The sequence below is a fragment of the Glycine soja genome, chromosome 20, assembly GCF_004193775.1.
Source record: "Glycine soja cultivar W05 chromosome 20, ASM419377v2, whole genome shotgun sequence".
NCBI classification, from domain to species: Eukaryota; Viridiplantae; Streptophyta; class Magnoliopsida; order Fabales; family Fabaceae; genus Glycine; species Glycine soja.
In genome coordinates this window covers 42,477,181-42,493,689 of record NC_041021.1, presented here as the reverse complement: position 1 = coordinate 42,493,689, position 16,509 = coordinate 42,477,181, and the positions used below count along the sequence as shown (strand labels likewise).

The following is a 16,509-nucleotide window of genomic DNA, read 5'->3' as shown; positions in this document are numbered from 1 at the left end:
CTTTTCTCACTTTTAATCCAATATGGTTTTTCTTTAACCTAGGACCACGAATCGCATCCCTCACCTAGCCTTTGGAGCTAATACATGATCAAGAATATAACAAAACAATTGCCTTGAATTATCAGAATTTCTCCATTAGCCAAAATAACTATATTGTTAGAATTGCTTTTAGGTCTTACGGTTCTACTTATTTCTAAAATCCCGTTCCACAGAGTAAGTGGTTTTTAGGATGATAAGCGAGTTTGTCCAACCTCAAATTCAGCAACCGTCTTGCAATAAAATGGCGGCCAATTATGTTGGAATGGTTCAAGGGCACCCGAGGATTTTAGCGACATTGCCAACATCTATAAGTTCGCCAATATTAATCAAAAGATATAGTACCATCTTTCTTTACTGTAAACAAAGATTCTACAATACTAAGCTGACAAAGAAATATGAAACTAACTAAACAAATAAAGGACTAAGTCGTCGCAACACAAGTTTCAGAGCTATCACTACTACACTAAAATAAATTGCTTAAATGAAATTTTTAGTCCAGCCATGAAACAGAACTACAATCAGTTGGCCCTTCCGGCTTCTTCATCAAAGACTGCAGTCATTCTTCTGCAGGGGGTGACTGGCTACATTATCAAAAATGAACACAATTAAAACAATGAAGATTACAGAAGGCTGAAGAAAATAAACAGGAATAACAAACTCTAAGAAATAGTTAGATGTTTGCAAACCTGCGGTATCTTTCATGCATGGGACTTTCAGGACCGCCATAATTGGGACTGTCCCTGGGATCAGGCATATTATTTGGGCTCCCTCCATAACCATTGTAAGGGCTGGGATTCCCTTTTTCATCAGGACTTCCGGAGCCAAGTCCATTTTCAGGGCTAGTCTTCCCAGTATCATGAGGACTACGGCTAGAACCATGACCATTTTGGGGGCTTTTCTTCCCTCTTCCTTCTGGACTCTGAGAAGGAGAAATACCATGGTCAGTTCTCCCTCGCTCTTTGTGATAAGGACTGCGGCTGGAGTCACGAACAGGTTCAGAACCCTCCCTTTCTCTTCTATGTGGACTAAGGCTTCTACGCCCATAAGCAGGGCTAGCTCTCTCCCTCCTAGGGGGGCTTCTGCTACGGCTACGGTCACGGTCACGGCCATAGTCAGGGCTGCCCCTCTCTCTCTGATATGGACTGGGCCCACGGCCATAATCAGGACTACCCCTTTCTCTACGATAAGGACTAGGAGATCGCCTTCCATCACGGCTTCTATCACGGTGACGATCACGGCCTCTCTCAGGGCTATATCCATTTCTCCTATCATCATCATCTTTAACAGCAAATTCAACAGAAATAACTCGATCCAGTAACTTGCTGTTGGAAGAAAAAGAAAAAGTGTTATCATAACAGTGGTAAGCCAATAAAAAAATATACCGGAAGGTAAAACTGACTAGAACTTAAAATTAACATGATAAAATATCATTTGGCCATAAAACTAACTGGCTAAAGGACACAGGTATACAGAAAGACCAAGCCAAAAAACCCAAATCTGCTAACAATGGTCAATTGGTCATACAATGACTAGTGGCCAATGACAGATTTGAAAGAAACATGAAACAGAAATGCTTAACTGTTTGAAACAAATATCCAAATACATTAACTCACCTCATATTTGTAGCTTCCAGTGCTCTGCTAGCATCATCCTCTGATTCATATTGAACAAAAGCAAAATTCCTTCTGATCCTCACACTAACTATCTTTCCATATGGTTCAAAGTGCCTCTCCAAGTCCCTTGTTCTGGTATGGTATGTATCAAAATTAATTACAAACAAGGTCTTTGATGGCCTCCCATTAGCTGAAGATCTTCTTGAACTAGCAGGCTTTCTAACACCACGTTCATGCTGCAACAAAGTATATGTAAATGTGTAATGATGAAGAAAACATAATGGATGAAAACAACATTCTAATAGAAAAAGACTAATGATGTGTTACCTTTGTCCATTCCACACGGAGTCTGCGTCCCTTCCGACCAAATTCTACTCGATCAAGAGCACGAATAGCAGCCTCAGCATCTCTCTCGTCTTCCATATAGATAAAAGCAAAACCTACAGACCATGCAAAGTTTTCTCATTTTGATATTAAATTAAATTTATCATTAAACTGAGAAACGACATTTCAGTCAATTAGTCCAATCAACAAACACTTGACGTCTGATGTGACAACTGACCCTTCTGCCATGCACAAAAATCTCAACAGTTACTACTCGAAATTAAAATTTTGGTAAACCTCCTTATTTCTAGAAACTAATTTGACCAATAAAATTAGCAACAGACCTTGATAAGTAAACAAATTGGTGTCAAGAACAAGAACCCAAAAGTGTAGGTCTCATGGATGGTCAATGGAAAGTGAGTGCCTTCTCCATCCATTCTGCTGCCTCTGCTGTGAGGTTGGCAATATTTCAACCTCAAAACATGTCCAAAAGTGGGCTGGGCAAAGGCACAAAAATTGAAAGGCAAATGTGACCGATGAATACGTGGAACAGGTGTGCCATTGCAGATCAAATTGAACAATTCTTCATTAAAAGAAGAAGATGTACATCACAGGCAGGAAATGGATTTCTGAAAAGCCCACCCATTGGCTTGGGAGTAAATGGATATGCCAAGATAATCCTGCGTCAAAGAAAACGTTGAGTATGGGGGTCGATGCTTCAAAAAAGATGATTTTTACTTAAAAGATATCTTGATCCCCACGAATGCTCAACAAGAAGCTGTACACCAAGGTCCAACTCCTGAAACTGAATCACCAATCTTGGAAGATACTATCTAGCTGCTGAACCAGAGGAAAGTTGTCAAGCCATATGTCAGATAACTTCTCTGCTGCTGCTCCCATGCTGCTGGATGTCTTAAAGGTCCAATTGCGAATGTGCAACTTGTGAATGTTACTCTCGTCTAGAACTTAATGTTCATGCTCAGGATGGCAAATCATTGAGGTACTTGTCCAGTTCACAAGTTAAAAGTTTTAATTATAAATCAACCAATTTGTTATTTTAAACAGCCATGTCATGTTAACATGACATTGCTTATCCTAGACCCAGTAACTCGTCCTCAATTTCTCTGGAGTATATATAGATGATAATATATAATTTATATTTAATAACTGAATTCAATACCATAGTTATTAATTCAGTCCAGTTCACAGTTCCTAAGTAACAATAATCTCATTTTCCTTTCAACAAGTGGATTGAACCACACAAGGCCACAATCTAATGGAAAAAAAAAAACTATTACACACAATAAACTCGCCTGTTTAAAATGATCGAATCTGCTCAATTTTAAGAAAAAAACATCTTTTAAGTTTCAAAATTCAATTGCTTGTAAGCTTGATGACCCATCCGAAAACCACTTAATTAATAAACACCTAAAAGTCCAAGTTCAATCTCAAATATCTGCTCCAGGATAATCCCCCAACCCCAATCCAACCAACAAAAATAAACAAAAGGATTGACGGCTATTAAGTCATCCACCCTAAAATATACAATTTACAATAAGAGAATGAAAAGAAAAAGGAAAAAACTTACCAGACTTCATATCCACCCTATCAACCTTCCCATATCGTCTAAAAAGCCGCTCCAGCTCTGACTGCCGGGCATCATATTCAAAATTTCCACAGAAAATAGGCCTCATTTTCCCTGAACACAAGTTAAGAAATACTCAATACTCGAAGTCACCCTGTGTAACATGGATAAGCATAACTGCGCAATTATCAAACAGAGAAAATTCTCTCAAGTCAACTCGAGAATACAAACACTCCTTGAAGCTTCTGCAAATGTTATAACCTAATACCGCTATTACACATCATTCATGAGAAAATTAAGCATCAAATTTTGCAAAAGAAAAAGAACAGTAAACAATTTCCAACACAAACAACAAAAGTTATGTTACTCTTCTGACAGTTTCTATACCACCACCCAACCCACATCTAAATTTTATTTTATTTTTAAAAAGAAAAACTATATAATCAAGCTCAAGCACATACAAACTAACAGTATCGCAAATTGAAATAGAAGTTATTATTACAACCAAAATCCATTAAAAAAAATACAAAGGGATTAAATCTAACTAATGGAGAAAAAAAAATCGGCATGCAAAAAAGGAGAGCACGAAGCATACTTCGTAGAACAGAAAGAGCTTCAACACCAAATGGTTAGGGAGAATCTCATAGAACAGAGGGTAACAGAGAATCAAAACCTGGAATTTGGGTTCCAGATCTCAGATCTCGGTTTTCCCTAAAAGTTGAAAAAGAAGCGAAAAGAACAAATTTCGAATGAAAAACAGAGATGAAAGATGAAAATTGAAGATGGGAATTGAAGGAATCCGAGAACGATGGATCACCTTGTTGCATGAGAACGATAAGTGTTGGGTTGGAAGTTGGAACCCTAAGCAGAGCAGAGAGCAACAGATATTTTTGGTGTTGACCAAGACAAAGATGCGGATCTCAGGAAACTCATAAGCATATATATATATATATATATATGTGTGTGTGTGTGTGTGTGTTTATTTTATTTTCTGCCTAAATGCCCTTTTTTAATTTTGCAAACTATTTTCTTATTTTATTTATTTTTTATTGCATCAACCATGTTATGACAAAACATATATATCCACAGATTTTTTTTTCTGGATTTAGATTAATTTATTTGAAAACTGATAAAAAAATAATTTATTTAAAATAAAGAAAAAATGTTATAAGTTTTTTTGTTAAACTTTTTAAAAGATATATCAACTAAAAAGAAAACTCTTAATTCTTAAACATGTTTGTATTTGTTTGTGATTTTTTTTTTTGAATGGATGTGAAATTGATTTTAAATCAATGTGATTATGTAAAATTTAAAGTAAATATTTTTGTCAAAAAGTAAATATGAGTTTATAGATATGTAAATTTTGTTCGGATAAAAAATTAGAAATTAATTTTGACAAAGAATGTTATTTAGAAATTTGTAATTAAAATTGATTTTGTGTAAGTAATTATCAAAATATATTTTAATATTCATATAAGTTTTTTTTATGTAAATGACTTTATATTGTAATTAATTATATTTCTATAGATTAATTGTTTATATTTTCAATATTTAAAAAAATCAATAAAATAGTTGCATGATATGTAAGCATAATAAATTTGTAGTCAATAATGAGAAATCAAGTTTGACTTCCACAGCATAATAAATTTAAATATATTAATATCCAATATATTAATTTGGGGAAACTAACAAAGTAAAAGAAGTATTCTATATATTAATTTGGAATAAACATATAAAATAAGTAATAAATATGCAATTAATTTTTTTATAAAAAGAATTAATTATTAATTATATTTAAATTGATGTATACATTAATAATTTAAAATCAAGTTGTTAGGTTTGCAATGATTTGTATAATACATTTAATAACTAGAATATTTGCATACTGGATAAATAGTTAGAATGATAATTGGAGTTTGACTTGTACAATCAACTATACTCAATATATCAATTTTAAAAAAAGCATTTAAAGTAAAAGAAAATTTCAATGTATTAATTTGGAATAAGTATATAAAATAAGAAAAAAGAACATGCCAATTAATTTTTTTATGTAAAAGTCATTTGTATTGTAATTGATTATATTGAAATTTATATATACATTAATAATTTAAAACCAAGTTGTTAGGTTTGCAATTATTTTTATAATATATTTAATAACTAGAATATTCGCATAATAAATTAATAGTTAGAAAAGATAATGAAAATTTGATGTGTACCGTCGCAATTTATCTTTAACGCGGAAATGACTTATAAACTAGTATATTAATTTGTGCATTGGCAACATAACATAAAATAAATATTTATTTTATACCACTAAAATTTATAATTTATAGTTAAAATTAGTAACAAAATGCTGTCAATCCACAGACTAATATACTAAGATTATAAATTATTATATAAATAGAATGAATTTATATATTTATTATATACAAAATGTATTTATATACACATTTTGTTAATTTTTTTTAAAATACCACAAATAACCTTTCTAAGATTTAAATTTGAGTGAGCACTGATTAAGTAAGAATTAAAATTCAAGTTACAAATTTTTTTAAAGACTATAAATAATATTTTCAATATTCAAACTAGACAAAAAGGTTAAATTAAAACAATTTTACAGACTAGTTGATGATAATTGCATTTGTTTTTAACACAAAAGTTACATGTAATTGATTTGAATGAAACTCTACTTTATTCTAAAAAAGTGTTTTTTTTTTCAATTCATTTACAAACATTCTGAATGAAAGGTTTTTTTAAAATATCATGAAAGGGCTTGTTAAATAATCTAACTTTACATTTAAGCAACACGGTTGGAGTTGCTTTAAGTAATTAAGTATAAATTACTAATAGATTATAGTTTATCAATCAAATCCTGCAATTATTTTTCCCATAACGATTGCCAATCTTTCTTTTTTTTCTGAGGCCTGGGACGATTGCCAATCATTCTTTCCTTTTATTATTTAAAGTTTGTTGGGAAAACGAAAAAGAAACAACAAATCTTCAAGGTAGATGAATTGTTTTATTTAATTCAATCTTTAGCACAAATAATGCATTCTATTATATCAAGCAGAAATTAAAAATCCCCAGACAACCTTGCATCCATAAAAATTTTGAAAGGAAATTGCGTCCAAACTGAAACAGGCCCATGCTATGTGCAAACAAGACATCGAAATTTGATTCATATTCAACTGTTGGGTTTTGGAGCCTGAGAATGCTAATTTGAGCTTGAATTTTGGCTAACTCAGTTTCTGTACTATGGATTTGTTGAACAAGTTGAGAGATAATTCCATAACAACCATAAGTAGGATCTTGAATACCACATTGTGTTTCATAATATAAACTATCTGCGGCCTGTGCCCGGACATTGGGAGGAATTTGTTGCAAAGTTAAAATTTCACAAAATATTTATGAATACAAACCTCTGAATATAAAGTTACTTTCATTTTCCTTAAAAATATGATATCCAATCATCCACCATGTTATGTGGGAGAAATGCTCTAATTTTTTTATGCATGGACCTGCCTTAAAAACAAAACATATAAGATCCACGTCAAACAATTGTCAATTTTTCTCTTATATATATATATAAATATATATATATATATATATATATATATATATATATATATATATATATATATATAATCACTCTACTCTTGTATACGAGGTTTATTACTAAATAATTAAACATTTTAGATCATTTTTATAAACAAAATACTAACATTAGTCTCTTTTAACCATTGATTGATCGAAATTTACAGATTAACTGATAGGTTTAAGAAAAATATGTAACTGATAGGTTTAAGGAAAATATGACATGACATATTTTCTATAAATATGTTGATTATACATATAATTTTAATTGATTGTCAAAAGAGACACATGTGAGTAGATTATTTTGGAAGAGACTCATATTGATATTTTATTTCTAAAAAATGACTCAAAATAGATAATCGCTCGTTTATTATTATTATTGTACATTTTTTTAAAATATTGAAATAATTTTTTCTATTAAATTTCAATTAAAACAAATGGTTCTTTAACAAAAAAACTAACAAAGGAAGGAAACAATAGTAATTTCTAATGACATTTTTTTATTAGAAGGACCAAGAAAGAAATAAAAAAAAATGGACCTGAAAGATCAAAATGGAAGGTCAATATACAAATCAAAGTTGTACAATTATATACTTGAAAGATTAATTTTGCACCATTGAAATTCGAGGATGAAAATCACACAATTATGATACATAAAAAAACTAAAAATATGATTAAGCAAAAGAAAAATTTGTACCAAGTATAGTTTGAGTTAACAACTCTGAGGCATAGCGAGAGTTACTAGTTAACTGTTTCAACATTAAACTTGTTTTTCTTTTTATCATATTGGACTATGTGAAAAATAAGATTATTTATTATTGGATAAATTTGTTGCAATATTTTATAATATTTATAGTGTTTTGGTTTTATGAAAGATCTTTTAATAGGATCATTAAGTTATAGCACTTCAAGTTCAAATTCCTCAAATTTTCAAAGTAATTGTCATAGTGAGGAAGCTTTCATTCTAGCAAGTCAAGTTCAAATTCCTCAAAGTTTCAAAGTAATTGTCATAAAGCTTTCATTCTAGCACTTCAACTTCAATCGTCCATAAAATTTGAAAAAAGTTTAGTAAAAGAGATATTTGAATCTGTTTCATTGGTCAAATGTACAAATAGATAAAATGTGAGACACTGTAATTTGTACATTTTTTATATAATAAAACTAAGAAACATGACATGATATAATGTGATAAATAAAAATTAAAAACAATATCATAGAAAGTGATATATAAATAATATAAATCATAATATTTTCATTTTTATATTTAATCAGTGGAAAGTTTTACTTGTGCATAATATTTGTTTGGAAAACATCAATTAATCTAACACAATCCCATTCTTTCCTTCTTTTTTCCTATTTCTTTATAAAAATGAACCACGCCCGCCTACTGTATGCGAGGTACAACAAAAATCTCTTAGCTTATATCTATTGCTCTTTATTTTTTTAATCTTGGAAATTATAATAAAAGATGAAAAACTAAATGGGCCTGCTTCATGTTCCTCCATTTACTAATTCATATAAGGCCCATAATGATTGTGTCCCTCACTAAGCTCTTGATTAGATCATCAATCCAACCACTAGAACCTCCATCATATGAATCTTTCCCTACAAGGTCTCGAAACCTCAAATTTCCTGTGTCGGATAACAATGCATATATTACACCGTTCATATGGCCTTTTCCAATGACACCCACAACGTTTTTACTGTTATTCACAGCTTTGCTCCGCTTCAATGACCATGCAAGATACTGCACAAACCACCATTTTTTACTTGTATTTGTTGGATCAATTACATGCAAAAAGATATTATAAGTGTAACAATATTTTAGTCAGGGATAGTTAGTCATGGGCTCATACATACAACTTGAATGAAAGATATTTATTTATGCAATAACTTCTCAATGAGGTGGTCCAACATTTATCTAGGCTTAAACTATTTTTTAAGATGAGGCATTTATAAAAAAAAAAATTGAAATGATTATAATTTTACATATTTAGAAGGACCCAAAGAGGAAAACATTCAAAGTGAAATAGACAAAAGAAAGACTTACAGTGTCTCGTTCATGTATGAGAGGTGACAATAAGGAAGGGCATGAAAAACTTAATTGCTCATAAAGTTGAAATATATACCATCATCCGAACTTGCTTCCTGCAACTAACAATATTTGACTCTTTAGATTTTGAAATATCTACTATCGCAAACTCTGACATACATTTCATGAATATCATATTGAATTATGTATCTTTCTCTTACACACACAAATGTAAATGACTAACGTAGATAAAACAAACATTCTTATGATAACATTGTTATTACATCATGTATTATTATATCCATAAGATAGTTGTTAATTATCTAGAAAGGACAATGCCAAAATCCTTTTATTTCAACTTACTGTTCTTTCCCTTTTCATCTCCCAATTTTTTTGTTCATCCTCATCAAACTAATAACTTTCTTGATAATCAAACACACTGTCGTTAGAAATTTCAGACTACTTCACCATGACATCATGTAAGAAGGCATGCATGAATGCAATTTTACTCAATTCTGCCCGACATGCTAATGAAACAGTATAATAATGTCCTCAAATGATTAGAATATGGGTAGATGAGTAAAAGAATTAGTTTACTCTGTATAAAAATGAGTAGTGAGTGTTCCACTTCTCAATGCAATTAACAATATGACAAACTATGCTTGAAGCCTCTCGAACCGTAGCATGATGAGACAAGAAGTCATGAAGGTACTTTATTTTCTCAATCCGTGCATTAATTATTCTAAACTTCCCTCCGCCATTAACAATGGGCATTTAACTTCTCAATTTGTTTTCCATCATTTTCTTTTATTTCTGAAGATGTGAAGGTAAAAATAAATATTTTCACGTTTGTTAGAGGGTTATAAAAATATATACATTATTTCGCGTAAAGTTACATTACGATGTTTTAAGTAATTTTTATTTTCATGAGGAGGAGATGAATAGATATCTCGTATTCTCGTGAAAACAAAAGTTATTTTCTATATATATATATAACCCATTTTCACTACATATTATGACTTATTTTTAAATTTTTTCTAAAATGACTAAATTGAAATAACATTCTTATAATATTTTTGGGGATGTGATTCCTTAATTCCATATGATAATCTAATGTTTTGGAGAATGAAAGTGAATGAATAATATAATAGCAGTGCTTGTGAAGTTGTGCTTACCTCAACAACGACATTCTCTGGCCTCAAAGCACGCACCACGCGTTCACCTCCATGGCGGAATCCTCAGAAACATGGGTGGTTCCAATAAGGGACAGGGCCGAACCGCTTCATCTGGACCAAAATTAAGCTCCCATTGTAAGCCAGGTCGAGCAACTCAGGGTGAGATTCGGCTATGGCGGCTCTGGAGCTGGGGGTTTCACGGAAAGCATCATGATGTTGAGAGGGAAAATGGGTTCTTGGTCCTGGAAATTAGGAAGGTTGATCTAATCACCGTCATGGACTCCATGGAATGATGACGATGATAAAATATTATTCTAATGTTTTGTTTGTGAGTGAGGAAACAAATAGCAGCAATTTGTGGCGGCGAATTAGGTTCAACTTCACAACACAAAAAATCAAATCCTCTTTCGGCTATCTGCCTCTAGTTTTCTCGGTGGTCACTTTTGTCTTCTTATCCAAACTTTTGTATATGTATGGAAAGTATCACTTATTTTTAAAATTAATAAATTTATCAGATAATTATATAAAAAAATTATTTTGTTAGTGCATAATTTTGTTTTTCTTCTTTTTCATTAAATAATTAATTATTAAACACTTTTTTTGTTTGCATACTTTTTTAATCCTTATAAATTTAAAGATTTTTTTTTATTTTTCATCTTTATAAAATTATTTTTATTTTGAGTCTTTATAAATTATATTTATTTTATTTTTTATCCTTATAACACTTTACATAAAAAAATCATTAAAAATTTTACCTAAAGTATTTTAAAAACTAAAAAAAAATGAAACTATAAGGACTAGAAATAAATAATAACTATATAAGGACAAAAAATAAAAAATACCAAATTACAAGAAATAAAAAGGTATTTAAGTCTTGTTTTAAAAAAATTTATTTACTTATTTAATAAACAAAAACACATCTAATAAAATTTGCTACTTGAATTCAATTATAAAATATAATGTTAACCAACAATGATGAGTTCTGGTTTGGAACTTACTACACCAAAAAAATCATAAAATATAATGTTAGTATGCAATAAATTGTTGCGATGTATTGCCTACTATATTGAATTATATTATTTAATGTGTTAATAAGATATTTTATACAATCTAAAAGATCTGAACTTAATCAAATAATAATATATATTTTTTGGCCCTGCCTATAAAAAAAATACTGAAAAAGATAAAATTTACTTCTATGATGGAGATATTTTGCTTTCAACAAAAATAAATAAATAGACAAATAGTTATTATGTTACAAGTGTAAAGTATCAGTTAAATTATTTGATGTTAAATTTTGTCAAAGAATTTAGACAACAATCTTAAATAAGTTTTACCTTTCAATCATGTATTTATTTTTTGACAAAACTTAAGAGCACCTCATTTTGGATTACTTTTACTTGATAATTTCAAAATTTTTAAAAATAACAATCAATTTTTTTTTACCAACTTTTTGTTTCAAATAAATTCATTTAAAAATATTTTATCATATTAAAATTATTTTGAGGATATTTTTGTGTAATGATAATGAGAATAACAATAATAATAGTTTTTTGTGTCAATACTATTGGCTGATTGTGCTAGAGGCAATGAAAATAATATGTTTTGTTATATTTGCAAACCCGCAGAAAAATTATACTCAAATATTTTTTGAGATGTAACACAATTTTATTTGACAGCTTCATTTCCTTTTTAAAAATTAAATTGCTTAGCTTTTTTTTAAAAAAATAATCAGATAATACATTTTCTGTTTTTAAAAAGAAGAAAAACTAAAAAAAAAAAAAAACTCAAGCACCGTGATGGGCTTATGGGCTTTATGCTTGTTTATTCTCACCTATTAAAGGCCCCCTTCCATGCTCTTGAATTTTCGAAGCGGTAAATTTGGAAAAACTAAATGGACATGTTGCTATTTATTAATGGAAATTTCTTTATGTACTCCCCATTTTTTAACTACACTTTCTGTGTTTTTTGTAATCTTTCTCTAAAAACATTTCAATACACATGGCTGGATTCATCTTACCGAAAATTAAATTATAGAAATTTGCAAGGTTTTCATCTTTCTGGAAATTAAATTCTGAAGCATCACATACTTCCATAATTTATTTTCTGTACAGTTGAATCCTATCAATAAGATATTTGTTTATGCTGGAACTCATTGAATTTTTTCAAAAGTACCATTTTTATTTTCCATTACTAGTACAAATTTATTTAAGGAATGTTTTATGTTTTCCCGTCATAGCAACAAGAGAGAAGAAAAAAGGAAAAGTTGCAGACTTGCACGTATAATAGAAAACTTGAAGCTGCAGGAATAATAGGTATGAAAACTCAAAGAACAAGTGTATCAACTTGCTGTTTCTACATAGCAAAATCAAAACCATACATAGATATTTAAATTTTCAATTTAAAATATAATGGTTCCTATAAATGAAGGATTTAATATTATTGCACTCCATTTTAATTTTTTTACATTAATTAAAAATTATAATTAGTATGACTTTTTAAGGTAAAGTACTAAAGTCAATAAAGTTATCTTATAAGATTTGTAACTAATTTACAATGGAAGTATATAACTAAAGTATATAATTAATATGTTGAAATTAAAGTTGAATAAGATAATATTTAAATTTGATCTTTGACAAAAATAATTATTGATAAGATTTTACTTATTTTTTTTTGGTCAACCTTGAGATTACTCATATCTTTTTTTCTAATAAATAGGGAGATTAATACCAAAAAAGATACTCACGATCTTTGTGTATCTCTGATTTTTTGAAAAAATATACTGTATATGTATGGATAGTGTAACCATTTGATCTTCTTGATGTTTTAATATCAGATTCCCTCGTTAAAAAAACCCCACTTTCTGCATAATATAAATGCACTGTATAACGGGTTTTTTAGGCCCTTAATCCTATTAACGAGGCCTATGCTTCCCTACCTCACATTCTTTCACTATACACACACTTCTCAATGTGAATACCCTCCATGAAATAAAGTTGATCATCCAATTAGTACCTTTGCACGTACTATTTCTCAGGACATACACAAATTTGTGACAGACAGACTAGAGATTTGGACCAAAAACAACAAATAGATATCAAGGGTACTATTTTTACATTGAACATACATCCAACTCTATCTATATTCACATAACATAAATATATTCTACCTACCATCACAGTTTTCCAGCAAAATTAGCACACATACTATCAGAGCAAGTGTTCCAAATAAACAATAATATGACTTCCCACCAACAACGTACGTCTGTGCTTCCTTTTGGCACCACACGCGGACACAGCATGTTAAAAGAAGACATAAGACAAACCAATGCACAGAGCTAGACCAGAAACCTCGAATAACATTTTACCTTTGGGGAAGTTCATAGAGTACGTACATCAGAATCTGCAGAAAGTGAGAAGCGGATCAATATTTTAAGAGTATTAATTAATTTTCCCTTATTTCATTGGAATTAATCAAGCTTTGAAAGAAGCTGACGGTTACAGTCTTTACAGAGAGACAAAAGTTTGTGCTCCGAAGAGAATCGTAGTTATAATCATTTTGAAAAGCACCATGACATGACCCAAATAAACAAAGAAATGCAACAAGAGAAGGATGATGTTCAAAACTGTGAAGAGGACGATCATTTCCTTATTGGTTGCGCCAAAGGAAGCATCATTTGATGGTTGAAGATATAATATTAATGTACTGTTAAACCATTGTCTGAGTTTGAGGACTCGATCCTAACTATAATTTTATGCTTTTTCTAGCATATGATCGAGTTGTTTTTCTTCTCTCTCTACTCCCATTATAATTTCTTAGGATATAGAGAAAAATAATAATAAAAAGAAAATGAGAAAAATGTATAATTATATCAAATGATATTTAAATCTTTATGATATGATAAAATGAAGTTGACATATTAATATACACAAATTTGTCATTTGGATTTTTTCCTCATCCCGTTTTCTCCTCAAATCAAGAGGGAAATTTCTTTTACATGAATTTTACTTAATTATACCCTTATATCGCAAGGTACATCTAAAGTAGAACACCTTTTGTTATCCATTTTTATTTTGGGAGAATATATTTGAAATCATACATATGAAAAATAAATAAATAAATTATAGGGTAATACAATTGATATGATAATAATACACTAAACTTACATGCAATTTCTTTCCCAACGCAAATTCGTTTAATACCTTAAAAAGCTTATTCTATTTTAGGAAAATGTTAATAAATATTCTTAATATACTAGTCAAATAATCAAAAGTGGAAAGTTAAAACATAAAGTGTCGTCAATAAATTATCATCTTGATTTCTAATGCATCATATCGTGATTGTCATATCAATTTTTTTATCGATCGATTTCTTCAGCAGTGTGAATTGATTAGTAATTAAGTTGGACCCTTTATTTTATTCGATCAATAATATATGCTTACTATATTTAGAGTACATACAAAATCTTATTACATTAAATAAGTTAATCTTCTCAATAAAGAAACATGTACGGGGTGGAAGTGAGTAATACTCAGTACAGATGCAGATAAGAAAAGTTTCCATAATTATATAGGTTATCACAGGTACACTTGCGTAAAAAAAAACCTACTTTCTACTGTTTAACCTAGAGCATACGTATCGTGATATACGAAATTGTAGTTACTGTTTTGCTTTTCTGGGTAAAGTTAATTAGGTCAAGGTCAAATGTCACTTTCTTTTTTAATATGGCATGGTCAAAGCCCAGAAGTCAGGTAAATATGGCTTTATACATTATTGAAACACCAATTGATCAGTTTGGCAATTTAACATGACAGACACCCATATCTTTTTTGTGTGTCCTTACTAGTTTGAGCCTTGAGGGCGGGGGAGAGGGGAGTTTGTGTTAAAAAGTAGTTTGCTTATTTTTATCATAGTTATTCAAAAATAATAAATAAATGACAAGGTAATGTATAATTTAACTAATAAATAAATCTGTAAGATTGATAAAAAAAACTTTATATTATTATATATATATCGATTGTGCATAAAAAACTTATTTTAAAATATTAAAATGTTAAATGCTTACATTATTATCTAATATGCTTTTTATTTTTTAAAAAATTATAACTTAGACAAATACCTTTACAAAATATTAAAATTCAAGGCTAAAAACATATTAAGTATGGGAACTGAATATTATGTAAAGTACAATAATATATTTGTTATGATACCAAAAATATAGAAAAAGAAGAAGAAGAATGTAGTGACCCAGGTGTGGGCCAATAGTTACTTGCGAAATCAATTTGGCATCCACTTGGCTCAGTCAGTAAGTGCCACACACTATTAACAGAAATGATTGGATCGATTCTCTACATAAATATAAGATTTACTCCACTCTCCAAATCTATTTTACTATTTTTATACTATCACCAATGTTCTAAAAGCAAAACATCAAGTCAGACAAAAAAATAACTGGACAAACTGGCAATTGGTGAAAATTTCGTGCACACGCATAGAACAAAGCAATATCAGTGCTGATTGGTTGGAACGCAATACTTCTAAGTTGCCTTTTCGTTCTTCATATTTTCAACCATTCAATTCAGATATAACTTTTCTTTAAATAAATTTGTTATTTTTTTTATGTTCTTAAATAGATTTTTACAATCATAAAAAATGGTTTTTTTTTATAAAAATAGTTATAATTAAAGCATTTAATAATATTTTTTGTAGTATCGTGAGTTCGTGACCACAATGAGGTTGAATTTATAGTTTCTTATAAATTATTTAAATCTTAATAGTTTCATTCTTTAATAATTTAACAAAAAATTAAATGAATATAAAATCATAAATAAAAGGCAAACTCTTGCAGATATGATTCGGTTACCTTTTGTAGATACTTAATTAAGACTGTGGGGGTCGCAGGTTGCTTGATTTTGCTTGACCAAGACATTTTTTTTTCTTCTTTTTTTTGTCCTTTCTTTCACTTGATTTTGGGGGTGGCCCTCCATCTTAACCTGAAATAATAGGTGGCAAATAAACATACGTGTATCCACGTGATTAGGGTGTGGGCAAGGGGACACTAGGTATGGAGCAATAAGAGATTTGTTGTTTGTTGTATTATGATAAAAGATTATTTTAATTTAATCAAGTGATATGTAATTATTTAGA

The 16,509-nt window shown here is 29.8% G+C and overlaps 2 protein-coding genes across 3 annotated transcripts; both read right to left on the bottom strand.

Moving 5' to 3' along the window:
- Positions 1 to 323: 323 nt before the first annotated feature.
- Positions 324 to 4,492, bottom strand: LOC114403117 (serine/arginine-rich splicing factor RS40-like). 2 transcript variants are annotated; one of them, XM_028365875.1, is made up of 6 exons: positions 4,379 to 4,492; positions 3,565 to 3,675; positions 1,980 to 2,092; positions 1,653 to 1,888; positions 726 to 1,361; positions 324 to 620 (listed from the first exon to the last, which is right to left on the bottom strand). In XM_028365875.1, exons 1-6 carry the CDS (start codon positions 4,386 to 4,388, stop codon positions 596 to 598), a joined length of 1,131 nt encoding a protein of 376 aa, XP_028221676.1. In that variant the 5' UTR covers positions 4,389 to 4,492; the 3' UTR covers positions 324 to 595. The 2 variants fall into 2 exon arrangements, with proteins under 2 accessions (XP_028221676.1, XP_028221677.1); XM_028365876.1 differs by lacking the exon at positions 4,379 to 4,492 and adding an exon at positions 2,321 to 2,656.
- A 3,874-nt stretch (positions 4,493 to 8,366) lies between these two features.
- On the bottom strand, positions 8,367 to 10,611 carry LOC114402130 (the record flags this gene model as incomplete). The annotated part of the gene is made up of 3 exons (XM_028364652.1): positions 8,367 to 8,902; positions 9,206 to 9,286; positions 10,429 to 10,611. Coding segments are annotated over 3 exons (498 nt in total), but the record flags the coding sequence as incomplete, so codon positions are not given.
- Positions 10,612 to 16,509: the final 5,898 nt, after the last annotated feature.